Raw genomic sequence first — 24,151 nt, forward strand, 5'->3', positions numbered from 1 at the left:
GGAGGAACTGGCGATCTCTGACACAGACCACTTGAGAGCACCTGAGCAACACACCTATCCTAATTCTCATTAGCAATGTCTTTAAACCGCACGTACGATGCATCTTAAATACATCCAATAAACTCTCTTGAACTGCGTTCAGTGTGAGGATAAAAACATTTTGGAGAAAAAAAATAAATCTACATTCGATCACCTACCTATGCAAGTCCTGCCATCGGGCCCCAGCTGCAGCCCTGGAGAAGGACAGCGGCAGCGTACTTCCCCTTTCAGCACATCACAGCCATACTGACAGTTTGCCATCATGCAAGAAAGGGCACCTAGGTAAAAATAATTGAACATATTTCGATAAGGACTCTGATCAGTATCAGAAAATTACTAAAAACTTTGGAGAATTAAGCCATTGTATAATTACGACAGAAATGGAAAAATGCCTGTTGAATTTAACAGGTATCCATTTAGGCTTTAAAGAGCAAATGCATATGCAGTATATTTTTTCTTTCCACAAACTGTATCTCTAAGAAAAAAAAAAAAGAAAACAACCACAACGGTAGCAAGCTGTGACATGGAATGCAGCCCTTATGAGGAATATAAAGCCCAGTGTGCGCTATAAACCCTCCTGGACAGTACTGCCATTTTAAGATAGGAGCATCTTTAATTAAAGGTAATTTCTCTCCCTTTCTCTCTGTCCAGACACTCAAAATATCCACTTTCATGGGAGCAAGTAGGAACCTGATCTCCAGAGAGCTGACAGTATAATTTTATACCAGTCAACCAACCAACATCTGCAACTTTAATGATTTTACATTCATTAAGAACGTAATACAGCAGAACTGCAGGTGTCTTGCTGCAATCAAAACTGCAAGCACGTGTCCTCGAAGGCCAATTAACAGTGATTTACAGCACTGAAGAATGCTTCTGGGGAAACTTGTAATAAAACTAACAAAATAAAAATATTTGCTCTTGTTTCATTCAGCCTAATTTCATTAGAAAAAAAAGCAGCTCATCTCGTGCAACCGCCTAATTTCCAGCAAGAGTAATCTTTTACTTTGGGATTCATCTTCATTTCATACAAATTTCCCAGGGAAACCCAAGCAGGGATCTTGAGGAGCTTGAAAAAAGCAGGCGACAAGCCTTGCCGTACTCGAGCACGTCCCATCTGGCATAAGCATGTAGCCGTTGAGGCAGTAGCACTTGTAGCTGCCGTAGGTATTCATGCACCGGTGTTTGCACGGCCGCGGCTTCAGTCCGCACTCGTTCAGATCTGAAACGAACGGGAAGGGGTGGGAAAAGAAAACATACAAAGTGGGCGTGAAAACGACCTGCTAGTTCGAGTTCCTGGAGAAAGAAGGAAAAATGTGGCAAGTAGGTTTTCCTAAGCAGCCCGGCTGACAGCAAGTGTCCAGAACATGCTACATGAAGCACTGTTCACCCCTCCTGCCAAGCGGCGCTTTTTCTTCTCTGGCACAGATACCCTTTCAGAAATGACAGTATTAGCGTTAGATAAGTGCCAACAGAAGTTTCATCAGGGAATGCACAAGCTCAGGCTGCCCACTTCTTGCCACTATGCACGTTGATGCCATGTCCAGGACCAGCGAGAACTCCAGAGGAGGAGGAGGGAGAAAGCAAACGTCACTGCTGCAATCACTATCAGTGATTCTGACCGTGATTCAGTGATTCACAATCATGCTTCAAAATTAGTTGCAAAGGAAGGTAGGAAAGCTAATGCTAACCTACTTCAAACAATCTCACGGAGAAAATATATGCCTTACCACCTCAAAAATACTGGAAAAAAGTATCTGACATCAGTGATATTTGTCAAGGACTATCCATGTAGGCTAGTATTTCAGATTTAGAATTTAATACAGAATTCATGACTTAAACTGAAAGTATTCAGCCCACAATTTTCGTATCGGTAGACAAGGCTTCTAACAAGAAGCAAAGTATGAGTGAGAAATTTCTTCAGAATTCTCTTCCAAGAATACGTGTTGGTTTTATCTGGGTAAACCAGAATCATTTCTTACTTAGATATTTGTGTACTGATGAGTAAAGATGACAATTAAAGAAATCTATCAACAAATCCAGTCAGCAAGTATTTAAACAACCGAGTTACCCTCATCTCTAACATTGCACAACACCATCTGGAGGCCTGTTACAGTAAGAGAGCAACTGTCATTTGCAGGAACTTTTCGAAGAGCCATCTCCACGATCAGGCACTTTCTTCATCAAGCATCACTCCCTAACCCACGTGGCAGAAAAGTAAGCCTTGGGGCTCCTACCATGTGGCAGGCACACGAACACAGTAGCCACCTTCTAAAATGCCAGCTGAGAAGGTGATATATGCTTTCTATGGACTAGATGAGAAGGCTTAGAGTTAAGACATTAAAACAGAAATACAAATATACCTCTGGTTAGAACGAAGTCAGAAATTCGTTGATCGCTTTATGAACTACAAGTAGCAACCTCAACAAGGTCTACGTTGTCAATGGAGTTAGAGAAAGTTACATTCACTGTGGAGAGGAAGTCAGAGAAAACACTGCTTCTAGACAGCTACACCTGGAATTCTTCACATTCCTACCACTTGGATTTCAAATTCATCTTGAAACATTGTAATCACTTAGTTCTGGAGAGTAAAGTTCTAAATCTTATTTTTTTCAGGTGAAAATGTTTTCAAATGGCATTCTAAAATTGAGAAGTGTTTTCCCTTTCATTATGACTGACACAATGCAGAGCAATCAAGATAAAAATAAAACATCAGACTACAAGTCACTGATGTAACCCAAAATTAGCCACAAGGATTTTGCCAGTGCCTGTGATGTACACTCTGCTACATCACTGCTGCTCCTGAGAGCTCCCAGCAGCGTTTGAGTGTATCGTAACATTTATTACCTTCTGACCTACTTTGTTTTCATCTTCAAGGAGTCAAGGAAAAACGAGTGTCATGCAGACAGGTATCTGCTCCTCCCCGCAACTCTTCCCCTAACTGATGGATATGACATTTTTTACTTCCATTTTTCCAAGCCTTGGGAGGAATCATAGAATCGTCTGGTTGGAAGAGACCTTCAAGATCATCAAGTCCAACCATTCACCCTGCACTGTCAGGGTCCCTAAACCATGTTGCTCAACACCAAATCCACACGGTTTTTAAACACCTCCAGGGATGGGGACTCCACCACCTCCCTGGGCAGCCTGTTCCAGTACTTCACAAGCCTCTCTGTAAAGAAATTTTTTCTGATATCTAATCTAAATTAGGGCAAGTTTTCATTGTGAAAATCTTTATGTAAAAAAAACTTCGCATAAAAATGCTCAATAAACAGGTGGAAGCTCACATTTTGGGAGGCAAACTTCTCTGGACAGCAAAAAAAGTTGCTTTTTTCCTTCTTCTGTAAAACTTACTACAATTAGGCAGCTCCTGACAGACATAATAGCTGCATTAACATATTTATCACACATGCGACACTTCTGTTTAAAAAGTCATGGTTAAATTAAAAAACTCTGTTAAAGTTTGACTTCAATTCATAAAAGTATTCCCACAGAGCCCACACCATTGACTATTTTGAGATTCATGGACAAAATTTTGCAGTAAGAGAAAGAATAGTTCTTTAAGTCTAAAATATCTCTATTCTTGTTTCGTACAAAAAGCATCACTTTACAAAAGAAATGCATAACAGAGCTAAACAAAAATACTGAACTAGAAGTAAGGACAGAATGAGGAAAAGCAATGCTGAAATTAAGCTGAGAGGGCAGGATTTTAACCGTGCCTGTGTTAACTTCTAGTCCTTTCATCCCACTGCACTTCAGCTCCTAAGTTCAAATACTCCTGAAGAACTGTCTTGTATTTATTCGCAGAGCTACAAGCACAGATCCAAAGTTGAAAATTATAAGAATTTATGACTGTTCTAAGTTTACTGTCTTGCACAAAGTATAGATTACATTATGAGCCTTAAATAATTAGATCTTTCTAGAGGACTCTGAATACTACACCACCATTTGGTACAGCATATTCTTAGTTCAGAAATGAAAGCTCTGGTATTGATGAGTAGATGGCTATTAGTAACATACTCTGAGAATAACCTGATCTTAAAAAGTAGATGCAATCAACTGTATTAGGATATCACGACACACTTTTTGTTTGTGGAATTTTGACTAAATTATTTCTATTGTCCTTGCTTCATTCCATTTCTGCCTGTGCGCAAACGCAGTTTGATTCACATCTTAAAAAAAATGCCTTTGCCTTGAAAAAGTTCAATTTTTTTAACCTTGGCTGATGTAACAGAAAGCTATGGTCACAAGGCAGCAGAAACAGGCTGTTAGCACAGCTCTTCTTAAACCTAAACCTCACGTGTCATGGGTTTTCACTTTTGCCTTTGAAGTTAGCTGGTGAGAGAAAGATGTTGTTAACCTTCTGGAGCCAGGATGAATGCTGCTGTTTAGCACAACAGGTACTGGCAGTGCCGTGGCTGCTTGGAAGAGAAGCCGGCCTGCAAATAGGTTAGGGGTGCTAGAGCACACTGCTCAGCTCATCTCCTTTTCTCCAAATCGCAATTTCTCTTCTTCTCCTTTTCACCAGCGTAGGCGGATGGGCACGCACTTGGAAGCACGGCTCAGTTTCCTAGGAGGCACATTGTATGACGACTGGCAGGTCCTTCTGGTTCTTCACAAAGGCCTGTATGGATATGCTGACAGCTTTCTTGATCTACCCCCTATCATCTGTCACAGCGGGCATCCCTAAGAAGAGTCCGGATGTGCTGCACATGGACTGGGGGAGCGCTGAAACATTCCTGCTATTTATATACTCTATCTGCTTGTGTGCTTCTTGTTCCTGAAGTAAGGGCTATTTTTTCAAGAACAAGTTCAGGCTAATGTCAGCAGTCAGCTACAGCAACATACCTCTTGAACAAACGCTGGTTTAAAAAAGGTCAGGTTACTCATTAATTATGGATTTCAAGCAATAACTATAAAGATATCTCAGTATGAATGTCTATACATCAAAAGAGGAAATAAGAAAACAGCGAAAGTTTCCTCTCCACACTGGAATTTAAAATACAAAGCCCACCACTATTAAAAAGTTTAACAGATCCCTTTAACTTTTTTGCAGGAATGTCCACTCGCTATAGAATTTCCTTGCTCAGCCACTTAAATTCCCACATTGCCTACAATTGCACAAAACCAGTAAATGCAAAACCAGTATTCTTAATTGCAAAATAACATAAGGCAGCACTGTACATAAAAGCAGACTGACAGCTTCGAGCACTATGGAAAGCAAGCCTAAAACGTAAGTACAGGCTGCTGAGCACAAGAAATGAATTTTTAAAGAAAAGAAATGAAAATGTGAATGAAAGGAAAGGATTACAGTGCTATGCTGGTAAATCCAGATGTGACTTTTTTGACTACTGTGTGGCAACCACACATGATCTTGGATAACGACCAACTTCAGTACACACCTAACAATGGGGCACTTATTCTGAGGAAGATGCAATACATTCTGCTGGTTTAATTAGCTTCTGACTCCAGCACTCAGACTTCTGCTTATTAGCTGACTTGAATTAGGCAACACAGAGGTCAAATACACAATACCAAATTTACTCAGACTTTGAAAAACAGAAAGCTAGGGACCAGAAACCAAGTGAAAAATTAAACTGTTATCTACCATACAGTAGATCAGCTTTCCTTTCCAGCACCCACCATTGCACAGAAATGTTCAGGCTGGAGAAGAGAAGGCTTCGGGGTGATCTTATAGCAGCCTTCCAGTACCTAAAGGGGGCCTACAGGAAAGCTGGAGAGGGACTTTTTACAAGGGTGTGTAGTGATAGGACAAGAGGCAATGGATTTAAACTGAAAGAGGGGAGATTTAGATTGGATATAAGGAAGAAGTTCTTCACTCAGAGGGTGGTGAGGCACTGGAACAGGTTGCCCAGAGAAGTTGTAGATGCCCCATCCCTGGAAGTGTTCAAGGCCAGGTTGGATGAGGCTCTGGGCAACCTGGTGTAGTGGAGGGTGTCCCTGCCCATGGCATGGGGGTTGGAACTAGATGATCTTTGAGGTCCCTTCCAACCCAAACCATTTTACGATTCTATGATTCTATCATCACACTACCATGTCTAACTTCGTTATGAGGGCAGATTTGTATTACCCTAAGAGAGTTTTGTTCACATCACTTAGTCTGATTAACCAACAACTGCAAAAGCAAAAGTTAACAATCATCATTTTCATAGCAAATGATCAGATCTTTGTAATATGCATTACTTCATCATTTAAAAAAAAAAAAAAAAAAAAAGTCCTGACAAGAACTGCATTACAAAAAGAGAAAGTAGCAAACTTTTGCATTATGTTCCTCAAACAAACAGGATAAGAGGATAGTAAGCTACAGGAAAGCTGCCGTACATTCTTTGCAGACAGACAACCTTTCCCAGCCACACAAAGTCACCTTGCACCTCAGCCACTCATATTTGTCTATGAACATAAGATCTTACTGAAGAGCAGGTATCAATTTTCTGATGAACACATTTTGAGAGAAGTATTAGTTCCTTTATTATGACTATAAATGAGTGAGCTGGCACAGGGTATTTTCTTTCAAGTTGCTCAGCTTTTTTCTTAACTGGTTACAGCTGTAAACCTGGGATCAAAAAGCTGGAAGGGAAACACTGAAGCTGCTCAGGAGATTTGAATGCTGTGGGGAGACCACATGGTCAGCTTTTGTGCAAACTCACTGCAATTTAGTCGCTGAAGGTAGCAACATAATAAACAAGATGGTATCAGCTAATCCTGACTTCTGAGTGACCTAAAGTGAGGTCTCCATTGCCACACAGTGCTGCTGGAAAAGGATAAGCATCCAGGCGTCAACATACAGTCGAGGTTCCACAGTTCCGCTGCGAGGCTGGGTTTTTCTCTTGGATTGGCCTCTGGAATACGGCTTGATCCGCAAGGCCCACGAATGGATGAGATGTACAAGCACTGACAAGCAGGCTTTACTCAAAGAACACCTGTCACCAAAAACCTGAACACACTTCGCAGCCCAGCAGCATTCACACACACTAGAAAGACTTCTGTCTTTGCAGAGGAACTCCAATGTTTATTTTGCCAACGCCATTACTCTCTGTTATTACTAGTTATTACTCTAGAACAGAAACAAGGAAGGTCCACGGACTGAACAGGTGCCTACATTAAGATATAACATAGGTCACGTTTATCCTGTGCAATTTGAATTTTTTCCCAGCAAAAGCTCTCTCTGCATCCACTGTGCACCTTCAGGTCTCATCCTAATGTGGAATCGGCACACAGAAGGACGTGCACCCCAATCCCAGGAACAGCTCCCAGGTCTCACTATCTGATAGAATAGATAGCCAGATGTAGCCAGCTGAACCAGTGTAGACTGGGGACACCACTGTGAGCAGGCATCTCACACACATCTGCCATAGCAACTTTGTCACCAATACTGCACAGAAGTGTTAGATCAACACTGCCTAAAAGGTTTTCTTTAATCTTTTTCACCACGTTTTGTTCCTTCCTTAGCATTTAGTGGAAAATGAATAAAGGCTGCAGCCTCCAGAAATTTGCACAGCATTCTTTTGATACTGTTAAAGTAATTAGTACATCTGAAAACCGTCACATATACATATAACAACTGTTAGTTCACTACATTGTTTTCTAAAAAAGATCCAGACTGGAAAAAACAGGTGTAGAGTAATAAAATCATAACAACCTACCCTTTAAAACATCACTCAAAGTAAATGGGAAAGGAGACAGGATAATTTGAGAGATGACAGAATAAATGAGACTTAAAACAAAACCGAAAAACACAATATTCATTTCCGCATCAGTTTGGGATGGATAAGTAAATCTGAAAATAAGTATTTATCTGTTTTTAAAGAAAACAATTCACTGTGAAATCAACATGTCAAAAGAAGGTTAGCAAACATCAGGGCACGTTTTTGAACAAGGACATAGTTCTACATGTCACACTTTTCTATCACACTTTCTCAGCACTCTCAGAAAACGTATGAACTTTTACTGTAGGCTGAGACAACTGAAAAAGAGAACAGTCTTACTGAAAAATCTTTATATTTAAACATGCCTTAGGCATCAAAATCTAATAAATCATGTATCATGTACTACAATTCTGTTTTATGCTCCATGATCTTTATACTATTACATGTTTTGGAGATCATTTTTTGGCAAAAAAAAACCCCACAAGGAAATTGTATTGATAATTCAGTAAGAGAACACTTCACCTTTCCAACTCTCAAGTACGCGCTACAGTTTATTGCTACCCAGATAGTTCAGGATTAGAAACACAAAAACGAGAATGCATGAGTGAAATTGGTTTTAATTAAATAGATATTATTTCACTATCCAGACTTGAAAATTGTGACTTTATGAAACAACAATCCTGACCATGAGATTTAAATTTAATTTGACTCAGATTCAGGAAAGCATGTAAATACATACTTTACATTCATCTTACTGATTTAATCTGAATGAAAACAATTTTTTCCCCTCTGTTATCCCACTGCACATGTCATACTCTCCTCAAACGTCAGTTCCAATATCAGAACAGCTACAGCAGTAACAGACCTGGTATCTGAGTGCATTACCCTTTAACTGCACGTACACAGCATTTGGAGGGAGGGAGATCAATAATACTACTGTGATTTCCGGAAGAAATTATTTCTTGGACTTCACTTTCTTACCTTGGTTGCAGGTTTTTCCAGTGTATCCTGGGTGACACTTACACTTGTTTGGCCCAACGCATTCACCGTGTTTGCATCCTGGCTGGCATATAGCTGCAAAGAGAGGGATATTCATTATTCATCCACCCCAGTCACTGCTGACAGTGCTTTATTTTGAAACAAAGGGCAACAACCTAACAAATAGTACTGTTTATGTTCCCCCCTTCAGCATCATCATATGTTTCAAAAAACCACTGCTCAAACATCAGGTGCACTTTCAAAAATAACCACCACCCCAACACACAAGGGATGGGTGAGATACTCATTACTAGCCTGTTTTTGTACAAAGCTACATTGTGCTGTTTCTGGGATATTAAACTTTTTTAATATCTTATCAGCAAGCAGGCACTGTGCCTTCACTTGCTCTATGTATCCATGTGCTATGATTCATGTCATTAAATTTGGCAAGCCTGGAATACACCCCAGGTATACTGAAAACGTGTACACCAGTGTCATAGGTGACACACAAACAAAGCTATAGTTCACTGATAGCAACACAGATCCCAGCATTCTCAATTTTCCTGTGACTGTAAGGCAGCACTCTTTACCCCCTTAATAAGAAATATTTTGCCTGAATCTCTCCCTTTCAACTGTTTGCATTCTGGCATGGGAATTACTTTTACTTTTCTTTTGGAGGAAGAAGGACTGGGTGAAAGCAAAAGCAACACTAACTGTAGTACGATGCTTTATCACTGCACACATCCAAGTCACTTCTACTCAGAACATTTCAAGCATTATCCAACCTGCTGTACAGATACAGTCTTAGAACATGAAGTTATGGTCTATTCTGCTTCCAGAGTCAGGTAATTTCTAATTACCCAGATGTAGCACAAATTCAGAACGCCAAGAAATAATAGTCAGGATGTCATTTTTTGGTACCTCTCTCAAAATAACACAAATAAAATTCATAAAACAAACTTTTAAAACTTCAATAATAAAACAAGCATTGCTTTTGAAGAAATATAAGAATTCATCCACAAATATATTTCTACTGATGCAGGATTAGCTAACAGGAATATTGCAACGAATCCTGCGAAACTCTGGAAACCATTATACAGCTGAAAATTTTAAACAACATTTCCAGGTCTTCTTTATTATAAATGTCTTTCTATTACTTTCCAGTACTAAACATACTGTTTCAAGCTACTGGAAAACTAAAGTATTTACTATGCTCTAAACGGTTGTTTATCATCATACGACAAAATGTAGCTACAAGACACTGGTGAGCTTACTGTTTAAGCAAGATGGACACAAATTAGACAGAAATCAGAGGGTGGCATAACTTGAACACCCTGTGATCAGGATTTACTATTTACTCTGTCCTTAAGCTTATTTTCTAAACTAACAGTATTGTTTGGAATTGCAAGCTAACTAGATCCAGCTGTAATATTAATTAATCTGACAACAGGCTATAACACAAAACTGGATGTATTAAGGATGTCATTTAACAGAAGTCTGTCAGAAGGCACTCAAAAGTGTTGCTTCTAGCCAACCTGTTCAACAGGGATGAGTTAAACAAAACAGAAATAAGAGATTAGTTTTTTGTTGTGGAAGAAATATGCAAATACATTTCTGATGTTCCAAAATCTTTTCCATAAGATTCAAAGCACCCAGAATCAGCAACTCCCGAACTGCATCCACAGAAGCAACTGGTCGCATAGAAGGAGTTTGTTCCAGTTTTAGGACTGCATTTGCCCTTTGTTATCAGGGCATTTTTTTGTTTAAATATTTTATATATATATATATATATACACATAGCCAGTGATATCCCCTGAGAACATAAAACCTTGATTTAAATCTACAGCACTGCTCTTGATGGATCTTCCTAACACAATGGTGCAGTCTCCTTCCTAAAACTGTCTTAAGGAGTATCTTAAAAGGCAACAGGGAGGGGTGTTTCTAGTTAATGCAAGATTTTTACTATTTTTTTTTCCAATTAACGCTGTCCAGAAACAAAGAAATGAGATTCAGGTTCAGAAACACCTCTCAATTAAAGTGTTAGGGAAAGGGGATGCTTAGACTACTAGAAGGTATGTTTCAAAAAGTACACCCTTGGGTAATGGACAGATTAGACTGATACATCAGAGCAACCGATACATCCTGAAAAACTTCTAGAACATTGTACTTGGAAGCAATTACTACTTTTTTAATCACTGTGGTCATAAACAGTAAAAAAATCTCCTTTGTGCATTTAGACACCGAGACCCTTATCTTCCTGACATCATAGACCCAAGCCTAATGAGAGGCAACAGTGGCAAAACGAAGACTATGAAGACCAACTTCATGACTTTGAAGTCACCTAGGAAAAAGAAAAAGATGTGATCTAAACTACATGAGAGAAACAGAGATGACTATATGTTTTTGGAAGCTTCCATGAAATTTCAACTGCACTTCAGAGAAAATCTATATTGTGGAGTGGGACACAGTTAGGTGACAATTTACTCTTGAAAAAACATAAAAGCACCAGGGGTCGGCTTGGTGTGAAGTGTTACAGTTCAGTAGCTCAACCTGTGGCAACTTTAGTTAGCTGACTTTAAAAGTCTTGGTCTCTCCCTCGATCACACAGATTGTGAAATAGCAGCAGCTCAGATAGAGGAAAAAAAAGATCTCATACTTGAAGATGAAAGCCTTGTAAAATTCAGTAATTAAATTAATGACATTTTCATTTCATTTAGAAATGAAAACGTTCTTCTAATTCAGAAGGTCAAACACATTTGTATTAAGAAGCAGATGTTCTGCTTAACTCAGTTAACCAAATAGGTCAAACTAGGTACTAGAAACAAAAATTATGAGCATTTGTTTAAAACAAATGATATACAACTGTCTACAGATATGAAACACGTCACATAGGTCATGTTATTAAACCAAGCAATGGGATCTGTGGGATCTTCAAGAGATCATCTTCTCCAATACATCTCAAAAAACTTAGCTCCATAGTACACCTGCAGTATTTAATGTCTTGTATGACACACAGGTGGGTAACTCCTGATCTAGGTTACCTCCTAGACTCAAGATATAATTAAGAAATGCACTTAAATCACACGACAGATATCTCTCTTCTGTGTTTTTAAAAGTCTCAGTTAAAAGAGACCTCAGTGCCTCAGCTGCCGACAGCCCAAGAATTTCTACTACCACAAGGAAAGTTTCCTAATGATTAGCAAACCACTCTCCATAAAGTCAGGCATCAGAAAATGCTTTTTTTTCACACTAAACAGGTATTTGAAAACCTACATTTACTGACAAACACTGTATTTGAAGAAGTCCTGTTTATATTAGAGTACATCCTGTGCACGTTGGTTACTGAAATATTATGCATCTTACTTACACACAGCTGCTGAAATTCAATACGATGCTACAACTGAAGAATTTCTATACACAAGAGGAAAGCACTTTGCAGTAAGCTTCACAACATCTGTAGCTCAGCCAACACCACAGACACATTCCAGAGCATTCCCTACTGGGAATCAAGCCACCTACCAAGCAAGTTCTATATCCTCCCATTAACTTGAACGGGGCTTTACACAGTGCTCAGGACTTCAGCAGCAGACGGCATTTAGCCAAGCCTGTGTATCCGGCTGGGCTTCCACCAGCAACATCCATTATGCCCTTCCCACTGGCCTCTACAGGAGTCACCAAGCCCAGAGAGATGGGCTAGCCCAGGCTCTGCCACCTGCAGCCTGCAAATCTTCCCTTCTCACCTGGCCTCCCCGCCAAAGGAGGAGCTGCCCTGGCATGGCAGCAGAGATACACTCGCTGGCTCCAGAAGGGTTCCATCTGAACCGTCAACAACGAGATCCAGGTATAAAAATGAGCTTGAGCCGGACTTTCAGCATTTCTTTTTATAGCAGACAATTATTTCGGCTGTTTGGTAGAGCCTAGGTATACACTACGTATGCTGATGTGACTGGATTTTTTCTTTGAATTTTCCTCTCTATTTATTTTCTTGCAAAATTCCAGATAGAATAGAACAGAACAGAATGGAATGAAATGGAACGAAATGGAACGAACAGAATGGAATGGAACAGAACAGAACAGAATAGAACAGAACGGAACAGAATAGAATATTATATTTCACTTGCTCTGCTCACACACAAATACATGGCGTTTATCCATTTTTTTTAAACACAATTAGACTCATAAGTAGTCGGGGAAAAAAGTCTCCCAACTAATATACTGTGCCTCTTGACGACAAAAAATTTCCCCCACAACTGACCACAACAACTACGAGAATATCATTTCCCTCCAATCAACTCACATTTACAATGACTGAAATAAGCCACGTCCGTGGACTTCCATCTGCTACGTAACACTGACCTCCCTACCATGCAAGCTGGAAATGTAGGCAGTGGAGAGTTACACCAGGCTGAAAAGGTCGCTCTCTTACACGCTTAGGGAAATGAAGTCCAGAAGATAAGAGTCTGAAAAGGTTGCCAAAAAGAAGTAAAAACTTCAACAAAAGAAATCCTAAGCACAGCTACTTTCATCTCCAGTCAACTGCTGCTTATTTACATAAGCCATAGAATAAACTACAACTGAACTTTCCATTTCATTTTATTGCCCAATTCATTCAAGAGATATCAGCAAATAAACTCTGGTCTCATGATCATTCATTTCAGCTTGATAATTTTAAAATGGTTTTTTGGGCCAGATGTGAAGACTTGCTCTTTCTCACTTCCCATCAACTTCAATGGAGTCAAGGAGGCATCCTAAAGCCTTTTTTATTTGGCCATAAATCTAACAGAGTACCTATTCTAAAGGTTGGTAGAAATAAGATAAAATAAGATAAAATTTTCCTCCAAAATAAGATAAAAACCACATTTTAAGTCTCTTTTCAGGACAAATTGAACTTCCTGTAAAAATAACTCAAGGAACCGAAACATGAATGAGTGGTTTGGCTTTAGGGTTGGGGTTTTTTCCAAGTGTAGGAGAAAGGGAAAAAGAATTTCAGGTAAAATGCACATGCTGTTAGCATGTGTCATGTTTGTGTAAAAGCCAGAAGCCACCAGTCTTCCCAGCCACTACTAGCTGCCGGTGGTGTCTAAGCACAACTCAGTCATTCTGAATTACTATTTTTTAACTGTTGCATAAATACAATAAATGAAAAACACTCTCAATCAGTTCATTATGGGTCTATAATGTTGGTGTTTAATTAAATTTCAGCAGTATTTTCTCTCTGCACACAGTTCCCTCAGAACTGCTTTAGAAGTTTTGTCAGTTCCTCTGCACTGAGCCACCCACCTTTTGAGGGCATGGGTGACTACCACGTGCTGTCCCCTCTATTCCTTCTCATCTAGCATTTTAACGTTAATAATTTATTTCTTGATTCCCAAACACTGTTTGGTGGAGTCCTAACTAGACGGTTGCACTGCCTGGTTCCCACCTGCCTAACTCCTCTTCATTTGTGGCCAACAATGGAAATCCCTGAGCTTTCTTAGTGGAGTATCTCTACCAATTTAACTCATCTTTGGTTTTCCAACACACTACGTCTTTCATCAAAACAGCCTTGAGTATAATTCTGTGTATAATGTTTCCATTCTTTCTCTCTGCTTTGCCTCTTAATTTCTGTTCCTTAATAGTTGTTTCTTATTTCTTGCATCTTCTTTCTTGTGTGACACCCATAAGAGGGTTTTCATTGAGAGAAATTGCCCTCAAAGTCTTTAATTGCTCTTTCTGTATCCCCTCAATTTTGCCTCAAAACACCAGACTGCGGATCTCCAACCTGTCCTTGAACTTCTACTTTCACCTCTATCAAGTCTAAAAACATGTATAAGAATACCTGCATCTGAAACAAACTATGCTGACCATCTGCCTGAACAGTCTTGCTCCTGCCCTCTCTTCCCAAGTAACATATAGACCCTTATTTATTCTGACTTTCAATCCCAGCTCCTTAAAATTCAGTTTGCTCAAACACAGAAAGTAATTTGTGCGTCCGCCCAGAGATGATTACATACTATTCAGCTTCACAAACCTTTACGGGATCCTCTTACACTGCTGAATGCAGAACAGACTTCCAATCTTAGAGATAGCTACTTACATTCCCCCAGTGCCAACTTTATAACAAGATTTGCATGTTGGCAAAAGAAGCTTTCCTCTCTGCTTCCTCCTTCACCTGAAACTGGCTCCCTTTATCCTGCGGTGCTAACAGACCTCAAGTTCTACACTTCTCTTCCTCAAAGCCATCTTCAGCTCATGTCTGTCTCTTTCTATTCACTTTTCACAATTCTTTACGGATTATGCAATTGCATAAACACAAACTCAGGAAAATAAATCTGCCTTATTCACAGTAATTTTGATCCAGGATCCTTAAAGTATGAGCTAATTTGTAAAATAAATCACTGCAGCTCTTTCAGAGTTACACATTTCTTTTTTGTTCAACTACACAGAAATGCAGGAGAATGCATAAAGCTTAACTTACCACACAGTTACCAGTAGGTGGTAAAAACATGTCATACCCATAACTCACATTACAGAATTACTTCTGAAAAAATAACTTTGCTTCCCAAATAGGTGTACTAGCAGTCACAGAATATATCTCTGCAGAGCTTAGTAAGCCTGACTAGAGCACCTGGATATGAATTTTCAGGTAATTTCATATGCAAAACATTCCTTAGCCTGTTTTTTGAAGGAAAATAAATGTCCTTGACCAACTTCTGTAACTAGAGATGACAATATTATCAGATAAATCAGTCGCATCTAATGCCTGAAGATTTTTTCACAAATTACTTGCAATTATTTGTAATGTTCAAGATTTTGACAAATGTTCTCAAAACGTATGCTTAAGCTTTCATCTAAAACCAAAGTTCCATTAAGTAAGCGGTCCCTAATTTTTCATGCACAACTACTACATTTGCCTGGGTAAATCAGTTACTCAGTTTGCACCTATGATTCTGGTAACGGCACCTTAACGTGACGAACTGCAACCAGTGTGGGCTGTCACACGCAGTGAAGTCTTTGCTGGCCCATGACTGCTGCCAAACTGGTTCTCAACTGCACACACAAACCCAGACCCTGGTTCACGAATGCTTTGCTATTCAGACCAGCACTTAAAAGCATGTGTAACTTCAGCATGGGTAACAATGACAACAGGATTTAATGAAGTCTGTAAAAGTTAATCTAATGCTTATACACTTAAATACTGTTTTTAAAAACCAGTGAAAATTTGATCTAACACAATGTAAAATTAGAAAAGCAAGAAATATTTCATGCTTTGTCAAACTTTTCACGTTTGCATTTCAAGTGGCTCATGATAGTTGCTTAAAGAATGGTGCCCTATCATCTCAAATGCCTGTTTGTTACCCAAACCTTTCTGTGTCTCTACTGAATTCCACCCAAACCCTTCTGTGTCTCTGCTGAATTCCAGCAGGCAGAAGCAGGCTAGCACGAGCGTCTCTGTGTGGTGGTAGAAAACAAACTGGGCCTTATTGCCGTTTCATTTATTGGACTCCAACACCCGCTGCCTTCAGCAGGGTTACTTCTGCCCCGCAGTAACAGAGCTGGCTTTCCCAGACACGCACAGCGACGGCGCTGCTCCCCTTTCTCTACGTGGGTACTCCCGCCGCAGGGATAAGGAAACAGGACATATAAATCCCAGAGCAGCAGCAGACCACAGCCCTGGGTACCAATGCAAACCAGTGGTGACTTCATTCGGCTTTAACATGCCAGGTTGTTCACTGCTGTAGACCCGGGGCTGTGAATCTCCCTGTTTTGGGAACAACAACCTGTAGCAGAGGTACGAAACAGGCAACAGGGAGGCAATAAGTGCTTCAACCACCCCAAACTAACCTCCCACTGCACATGGCAGGGGGTTGGAGCTGGATGATCTTTGAGGTCCCTTCCAGCCCTAACCATTCTATGATTCTATGACTTGATACTGTGAAAGCAGATCAGGTCTCCTAAGTCTGACAGCTTGTAAATACGATGCTGGGAGTATAAACAACTTGGAGGAAGGAAAATATATTGCCTGGGGCTTGAGAGTAAAATAAAGAAAAAGGAAAAGGGTGAAAAGGGAAAAGTGCAGTAGTTTAGAAAATAAGTATCTCATTGGATAGACGACTGGGATAAAACAGCCCTGTTAATTTCATTCCCCCCTCATCTTCCCCAAATGTTTAAAAAGGAAAAAAAAAAAAACACAAAAGAACATCTACATCTTCTTGTCACTTATTATAGTTTTCATGTAAACTTACAACTTAGAGGCCATAACTCCAAGTCATAACCTTGCCAAAATTATTTCAAGAAATATGTTCAGCTAACCTTTGGGCTGGCACCTTAGGCTGGCTATTCTCTGCCTTAAGACGTAGAAAGCTGCAAAACAAATATCCAAAAAAAGAAATTCCAGCTTTTTTTTTCTGTAAGGAGGATGGACTTGGCTGGGGCTTTTATCAACTTGTTACATTCCTGGAGACTTACACACATTCAACATTCAGAGCTTTTCTGAAATAAAAAAAAATTCTGGTACACATTTAAAAATGGAAATACCTTACATCAGTATTTCATTATGAGATTTTAAAAAAACACATTCTGATACATCAGAGTAATTACATGTAATGACGTGATGCTATTCTTATTCAATCAACTAAGGAGCCACACTTTTGTCATTTTTCATATGGTACATACTTGTAAAAATTCTCATGTTTCACGGTTTCAATGTTTCCATCAACAGAACATAAATGCTTTTCTTAAAGAGACAGTATCCTTTCATTTAAATATAGGTATATATTTTTAATGTTGCATCTCCACAGAGCACACATAAAGGGTTAGCATCTGGGTGCTAACTTGAGAGTAATTAAAATTACACCCATTTATAAGCATCTGAACATCTGCAACCAATAAACATGCTGGCATATTAATTTTACTGGTCATTTTTATTATGTTTAAATTTTGAATGTCATCTAAATTAAAACTAAGGCTCAGAGACCTTTTCGGCTTTTACTAACATATGAAACTAGATACGCTACAAAGGTTACATAAAATGGAAATATAGATTTATGTTTCAGGCTTATTTTAACTTCATTTGCCAATAAAATTAACGTTAGCAGCACAGCTTGTTAGGCTACATAGCCTTATTATAAGAGACTGAGACTTAAGCAACAGCAGCTCTTTGTAATTTAAGAGGTATGTGACCAACACTTAAGAGTTTGTTATGATTGCAACTTATATTGGTTTAAATTAGTTTTAACCAGAAAATCCCTCAGCATTTGTTACAGTGGAGGGAGGCTCCCCAAGTTGTTGCTGGGCTCTGAAAAAAGCTCCAAATACAAATACACTACAGTTGTAAATGGTCAAATCATGTTACTATTGGGAGTTACTCAGGAAAAACTGGACTGCAAAATTATTTTTCTATGCATGAAGTGTAGGAGGGATGCAGAGGGCAAGTAGAAAAGGATACTGTATCTTTAACATAGTAAAGTCATAAAGCTTCTAAACTGAGAAAAAAAACACCAAACTACTGAATAAAAATAGCAAAACCTCATTTTTTTCTTGCATAGCAGAATTAAAGCAGTATTGCAATTCTGTATAAAACGTCTTTTCTTTGAAAAGTACCAGGGACGCACAAAAATACTGGTCATTTTATAAGCAGACATGCTGCATACCAATATTAACTAGACATTGCCAACATAGACTGTGTGCTTGCAACCACAAGTTCAGTAGCAAAACTCTTATGGACTTTAAGGAGGCTTCTGCTACTGGGTCAGCCTCCTGGAAGCCAGTATTTCCATGGCTCGTTATTGGCAAAATCCTGGTTTTATTTTTGTGCGGCTTGGACTATACAGAATTGCATTGTTATGTGCCAGAAACAGAAGTCCCAAGCAGCTCGTGGCCTCTTCTCCCATTGATGTATGAGATGATTTATACGGGTAAACTCCCATTAACATCATCATTGGTTACACAAAATTTCCCTCTAGGCATCAATGAGAGCACAGCCATCTCTTCCCCCCCTCCCACCACCTTGCACCTCTGTAAACAGATTGGTCAGTACAGATACACAGTCTTTAAGCTCGTTAGGACAGGAGTGGCAGCACAGACAGCGTAAGCTTCTTCACAACTGTGGTAAGAAGGCAGCAGCATGCACAGTTCCCAGCAAAGCAGGTGGTTACGCCTGCATCTCCTGTACCAGTTTGTACAAGCACCTCTCTCGCTCTTGCAGGTCCTTTTAAGAACCTCCTGAAACTCTATGCTTTCCGCTAGGTTTGACTATATTTAAATCCTAACCTGACATTTAGGGTGGTGAGGCACTGGAACAGGTTGCCCAGAGAAGTGGTGGATGTCCCATCCCTGGAAGTGTTCAAGGCCACGTTGGATGAGGCTTTGGGCAACCTGGTGTAGTGGAGGGTGTCCCTGCCCATGGCAGGGGGGTTGGAACTAGATGATCTTTGAGGTTCCTTCCAACCCTAACTATTCTGTGACATCCTTCAGTTAACATTTGTTAATGATGCAATGCTATGGGGAGATGTAAATTGATGGCTTGACTTACACTTTTACTTATGGGCTATTTTACTGTAAATCTTCTTGATTGCTCTGTCCCTAGGCTTTTAAGACAATTGTCATGGCTTTAGCGTAAGGTGGTGGGAAACTACTTTGCTGACCTATTCTGGTTTTGCTCCCTAGGTTGAACACTCAAACCTCAGCACAAGGAGATAACCAGATGGAGTTACAGCAGATGGATGCTCTGAAAGAGCACACTCATGTCCACAATCCCTTCTCAGAACACACTTTATAGACTTTGTTATCATTTAAGGAGATTTCAACACTGAAATGAGTGAAGTAATCGAATAACATCACTACTTGTAAAATCCATGTTCACGGGATTTTATTGCTGTTAAGCATCTTCTGTTGGTCAAAATTTCTGTTCACCAGACAAAATCTCAGAGTACCTCTACAGACTCCAACAGTCATGCAGACTCATGCCAACAGAGGATCTGACAGTGGATCTGCATTCACTTATAGAAGCTGCAGATCCAACCTTTTATTTTGCATGCATGTGGGTGCAGCAAAGGGAATCATTTTTGCCATCGTCTCTAGCAAAGGCGTTGTCCAAACTGTAATCCAGAATGAGAATTCAAGTGGGTTTTTTATTGCTTTTCTTAAAAAAAAAAATCTTACTGAACCTTTTAAATCTATGTTAAAGTAATATCTCTTTCTACAGTGCTTGGCTCTTAAGCTGCAGCTGAAACTTTGAAGGGAAAGGCAGCCTACATCTTTACTGTACCTTAACTACATAGAACTAACATACAAATCAACTACAAACAGACATGCAGCCAAGTACAAAGCAGGTGTATTTTGTTCATGAAAGGAACACGCATGTGGAAACCATTTTTATAGCTTTTGAAACAACTACAGAGATATTCGTGAGCCAGCTAAAAGCAAGGCAGGGAGACCATTAGTTCTTTCAGAGAACCAAGACACATTAGTGGCAAAAACGTCTACAAAGAACTACTGTTTTTCAAATAAGCCCTGGCATGGCCTGTTGGGAACTGAGAGGAAGAACTTTCACTTTCATACTGAGGAATAAAAAGCATCACACTACTTCTACGTAAGTCTCTGCATGAAATGAGTGCATCTCTTATGCCCTATTTTGGTTTTCTGACGGGCTAACCAGGTTCCAGGGCTCAGTATGTGAGTATATACCCACAGCTGATTTCTGCACACTGTGCTATCAGCGACAGTCAGCAGCGGTTCCGAGGACTTTCCTGCTGCTTGGCCTAGGTCTGACCTAGCAGAGACTCTTAGACAACACGGCCCAGACTATCCTTTTCTTGAGAAGCACTCAGGAACACAGCCACCCCTGCAGAATACTGTCACAGACATCATATTATTAGGGGGATGAGATGACAGGCTTCAGCAGGTCTCCCAGACTACAGTAGCTAGAATACAGGAATGGACACGACTGTTTTATATTCTGCAGTTGACATTTCCACTGCTGGAAATTCTCTTCCCCACATACTTCAAACCATGAAAATTCGTGCCGAATAACACATTTAAAAAAAAATCTGAATCTACTTCCTAAGACAATATTTTTCTGCTAGCACACAGAAAAGTATGTTTGTGCAAGATGCATGCAGTGATGCATGCCCCAACTTGGTTTCCCTGTATACTTTAAAACCATTGAATGGGTTCTGGGTTAGGACAACACACTCAGTACCACTGATGCGGTTGCCTTACAATGCAAAGGAAGTTATGAATTAAAAATGTACTGTTGATATCTTCTCTCACCAAAAATGCTGTCACAGGAAGTCGAAACCCCCTACTCTGAGAGAAGAAATCCAGAAGAAACTCTTTCTACCCTCACTTTTGCTCTGGGTTATAGTTTTGCTGTGTGCACAACAATAACACATCAAAATGCAAGACAACAGCCCTATTTTACACACATCTCATCAGGTACTTTATCAACATATCATTTTCACAGAAGGCTTTTGTGTGATTAATGCCACTTACAGCTACTACTCCCACTACTCCCAACTAAGGTGCAAGTAAATCCTGCAGGCTGGGCAACAACATTGGATTTTTGGACTAATTTCAACCGGGATATTTAACATCTAAATTCAAGACACTGATGCTGTGAGTCCATCAGTGTAAAAGATCAGCTGTACCTATGATGAGGTTACTTCACATGAACTAAGCGTTGTCGCTTAAAAATTTTTACCACTCCCGAATTAGTCTTCCTACATACCAGGTTTAACCAATTAAGCTGGTTTATATGTCAGATCAAAACCTCAGAAAGGCTACTTAGTTCTATTAGTGATGGAATATATCCACCGTTCTAAATCTAGATTAGGCCACCAAATGAGTGTGGATGGATTTTCAATTTACAAGGATTTAGAAATGCCAGTGAATTTATTTGAGTTACATTTATTCAGCCCGTTTGAAAATATGGGTGTATTTGTATCAATCTCAAAATGGATCTAGTTGCCTAAACATAGATCTCACTTTGGTGCTCACAACCCGCAAGGAAGAAAAAACAATCCAACCAATTTCAAGGTTCTTGATTATTTCAGTTGGAGGCACACCTTCTAAGTGCATTTGCTGGAATTGGGAAGGGCATTTGGGAAGGCAATTTCGTGTCACTACAGAGACTATTTCTACTAGCTGAGATGTTACAGCTGACACTGACAGGCTCTGGAAGCAAGTTTACAGACAGATCAGACCTACATGCGCCTCCTTGCATGAACAAGTCTCGACTGGTGTAATTTATTACGAGTAGACAGAGGATGGCTTAAAGGAAGAGTGTAAATTAAAGGAGGGGCCTGATTTCAACTTCTCCCTATGTGTTTGTAAGAGTGAAAAAGGCAGCTGAGTTATGCTGGCTTGCGTTACTAAGCAGCAGGAAGCACGACCATACCCTATGTGCGCTCCTTTGTCAGTCAAAGGGACATAAAAGGGACTACTCCACACCTCACAAAAGCAAGTTTAGCTCACACAGTTCAGCTCCTATTTGCAACTGTACAAATGGACTATGGAAGGGAGATCAGAAGCACGGAGTTACCAAGGCTTAAAGAGTTACCGCTTGTCAGCTGTGCCACAATCCTGCCCTGCTAGAGCTGGCATACACAGGCTTAAACTTCTGTCACAATTAAACCACTATCTTAAATCACACAGTTGGTTTAAACCAGCACATTGTTTTTCTCAACAGCCGTGGGCAGAAGGCATGCCTGTGCGTGCTTGGTGAAGCAGCCTCAATGGACAGCAGAAAACGTACTCAGGTACATTAGCCATCATTTGCCCATGGCTCATCATGGTTCAGAGGGCTCTGCAAACTGGGACAACCCTGTCATGTATCAGAGCTTATATTCTTGCTACAATCTGGCTCCAGCACGCCTCTCACCTTGCATTTGTTGTCAGAAAGATAAACCCAGAGGTGGTCAGTGCCTACACAGTCAGCTATGCATGAGTAAGCAGGTGAGAGTCCAAAGGTGCCGTGGCACTTGCGGGCGTACCAAGGATGGCTCACACTAGTTTGAGAAAACCAGTTCAAGCTCACTAATAAAGAGCTCAGCGTTATTGCCTGAATATTTACAGCTTCTTTTTTGGACTCATTTGTAAATTGCGTCTCACCACTGATTTTTTAGCCTGACTCTAGACTTGTTTTCATTGTGCAAATACAATTTATTCTAGAAGAAGCAACGAAACATACATCTAGTAGAGAAAGTCTGACATGTATTTATGCCACTCGTTTCAGGGACAGGACTACAAAGTTTGCCTTTCTCCACAGAGAAAGCACAAAAATAATTGCGTGCTTGGCTTTCTGGAAATTTTTCAGTGATATCCCTTTGTACAATAAAACACTCAAGTTTTCCTTCGAGGCTAGGAATGCTGCCTCCTGTGCCAGGTTAATCCTTCATACCGAATGCCACATTCCCAAGGTGGAGAGTTGACTACAGATTTTCTGTTTGGCTGCGAGCACTAGAAAGATTCACTTTCATTTAGTGTAATCTCCCTCTCTGTGATATGACTGGAATTTTCACCACCCACAACTGGGGCAGATTTTCTTGCTTTATTTTGCTAAGAGTTTGGCTCCCATTTAAATAACTTGTGTTATGAAAGATGGACAAAGATTTTTATCATCTCTGGAGTAGCCTCAATCAACCTATTTCACATTCTCCTTCCTTCCCTATAAACGTTCATCCCAAGGAAAAGGACTACTTGTTACCAAGTACAGCCCTAAAAATCAAAATGATTCATGGTTTGGCCTGAGACATATCAATCTGAGCACTTTGCATCAAAAAACAGGATCAGAGATGTTCCAGAAGTCCTTTACATAGCTTTTTTTACCAGTCATCTTACATACCTATTAAACATTGTGGGCTTTTAACATGCTTAGAAAGGAAGAAGCTGGTCTTGCTGTTTACAGATTTGAACAAAACCTTTGCTGAGAGTCTACAGTTGTATCGTCAATGCTGCTTCTACCTTTTGCCTAATATTTTCCACCGTCACTGCTCTACAGACTAAGCAACTTACTTACAACTTAGTATTTGTTTTACTTTAAAAATGTCTTGGCTGAAAATGACCTAGTTTGCAGACTTTTTTATCTAAATAAAAAATAAATAAATTGAGAATCAGCATTTATAGGTTTACTCCTGCAAACACATAAGGGACGTCACTCACGTATGCACTGTTAAACACAGGAGCAAGCGTTCCCAGTATCAAAGGATGTAATTTTAACAAGCTGAGGTCTCTATGACACACTTAACAATTTTAACTTCTACACAGTGCGAGCTGCCACCACAGAATACCTTTTGAATCTGTAGTTAATGATGAAGACTTATTTACTTGGTTATCCTGCAATTATATTAAAGATGCTAGATAGATGTGAGAATCTCAGGACGTTTCTCTTCACGTGTGACCCAAAAAAAGGATGCTGTCAAGCGTATTTATACCCTTAGTTAGGGGTTACTGAAAGAATGTTTGAACTTAATACCAATTTGAACCTT

At 39.8% G+C, this 24,151-nt stretch overlaps 1 protein-coding gene across 2 annotated transcripts in view; it reads right to left on the bottom strand.

The window, feature by feature from the left end:
• The window catches only part of NPNT (nephronectin), a 56,453-nt gene that overhangs the window by 30,280 nt on the left and 2,022 nt on the right, over positions 1-24,151 (bottom strand). For both annotated transcript variants that reach the window (XM_086611636.1, XM_086611635.1), the window contains exons 3-6: positions 16,977-17,027; positions 8,688-8,780; positions 1,142-1,261; positions 198-317 (exon numbers count right to left, since the gene is read on the bottom strand). In XM_086611636.1, coding sequence (XP_086467762.1) covers positions 198-317; positions 1,142-1,261; positions 8,688-8,780; positions 16,977-17,027 — 384 coding nt within the window. The remainder of the gene's footprint in view (positions 1-197; positions 318-1,141; positions 1,262-8,687; positions 8,781-16,976; positions 17,028-24,151) is intronic.

This window comes from Tauraco erythrolophus, chromosome 5, assembly GCF_009769465.1.
Source record: "Tauraco erythrolophus isolate bTauEry1 chromosome 5, bTauEry1.pri, whole genome shotgun sequence".
NCBI classification, from domain to species: domain Eukaryota; kingdom Metazoa; phylum Chordata; class Aves; order Musophagiformes; family Musophagidae; genus Tauraco; species Tauraco erythrolophus.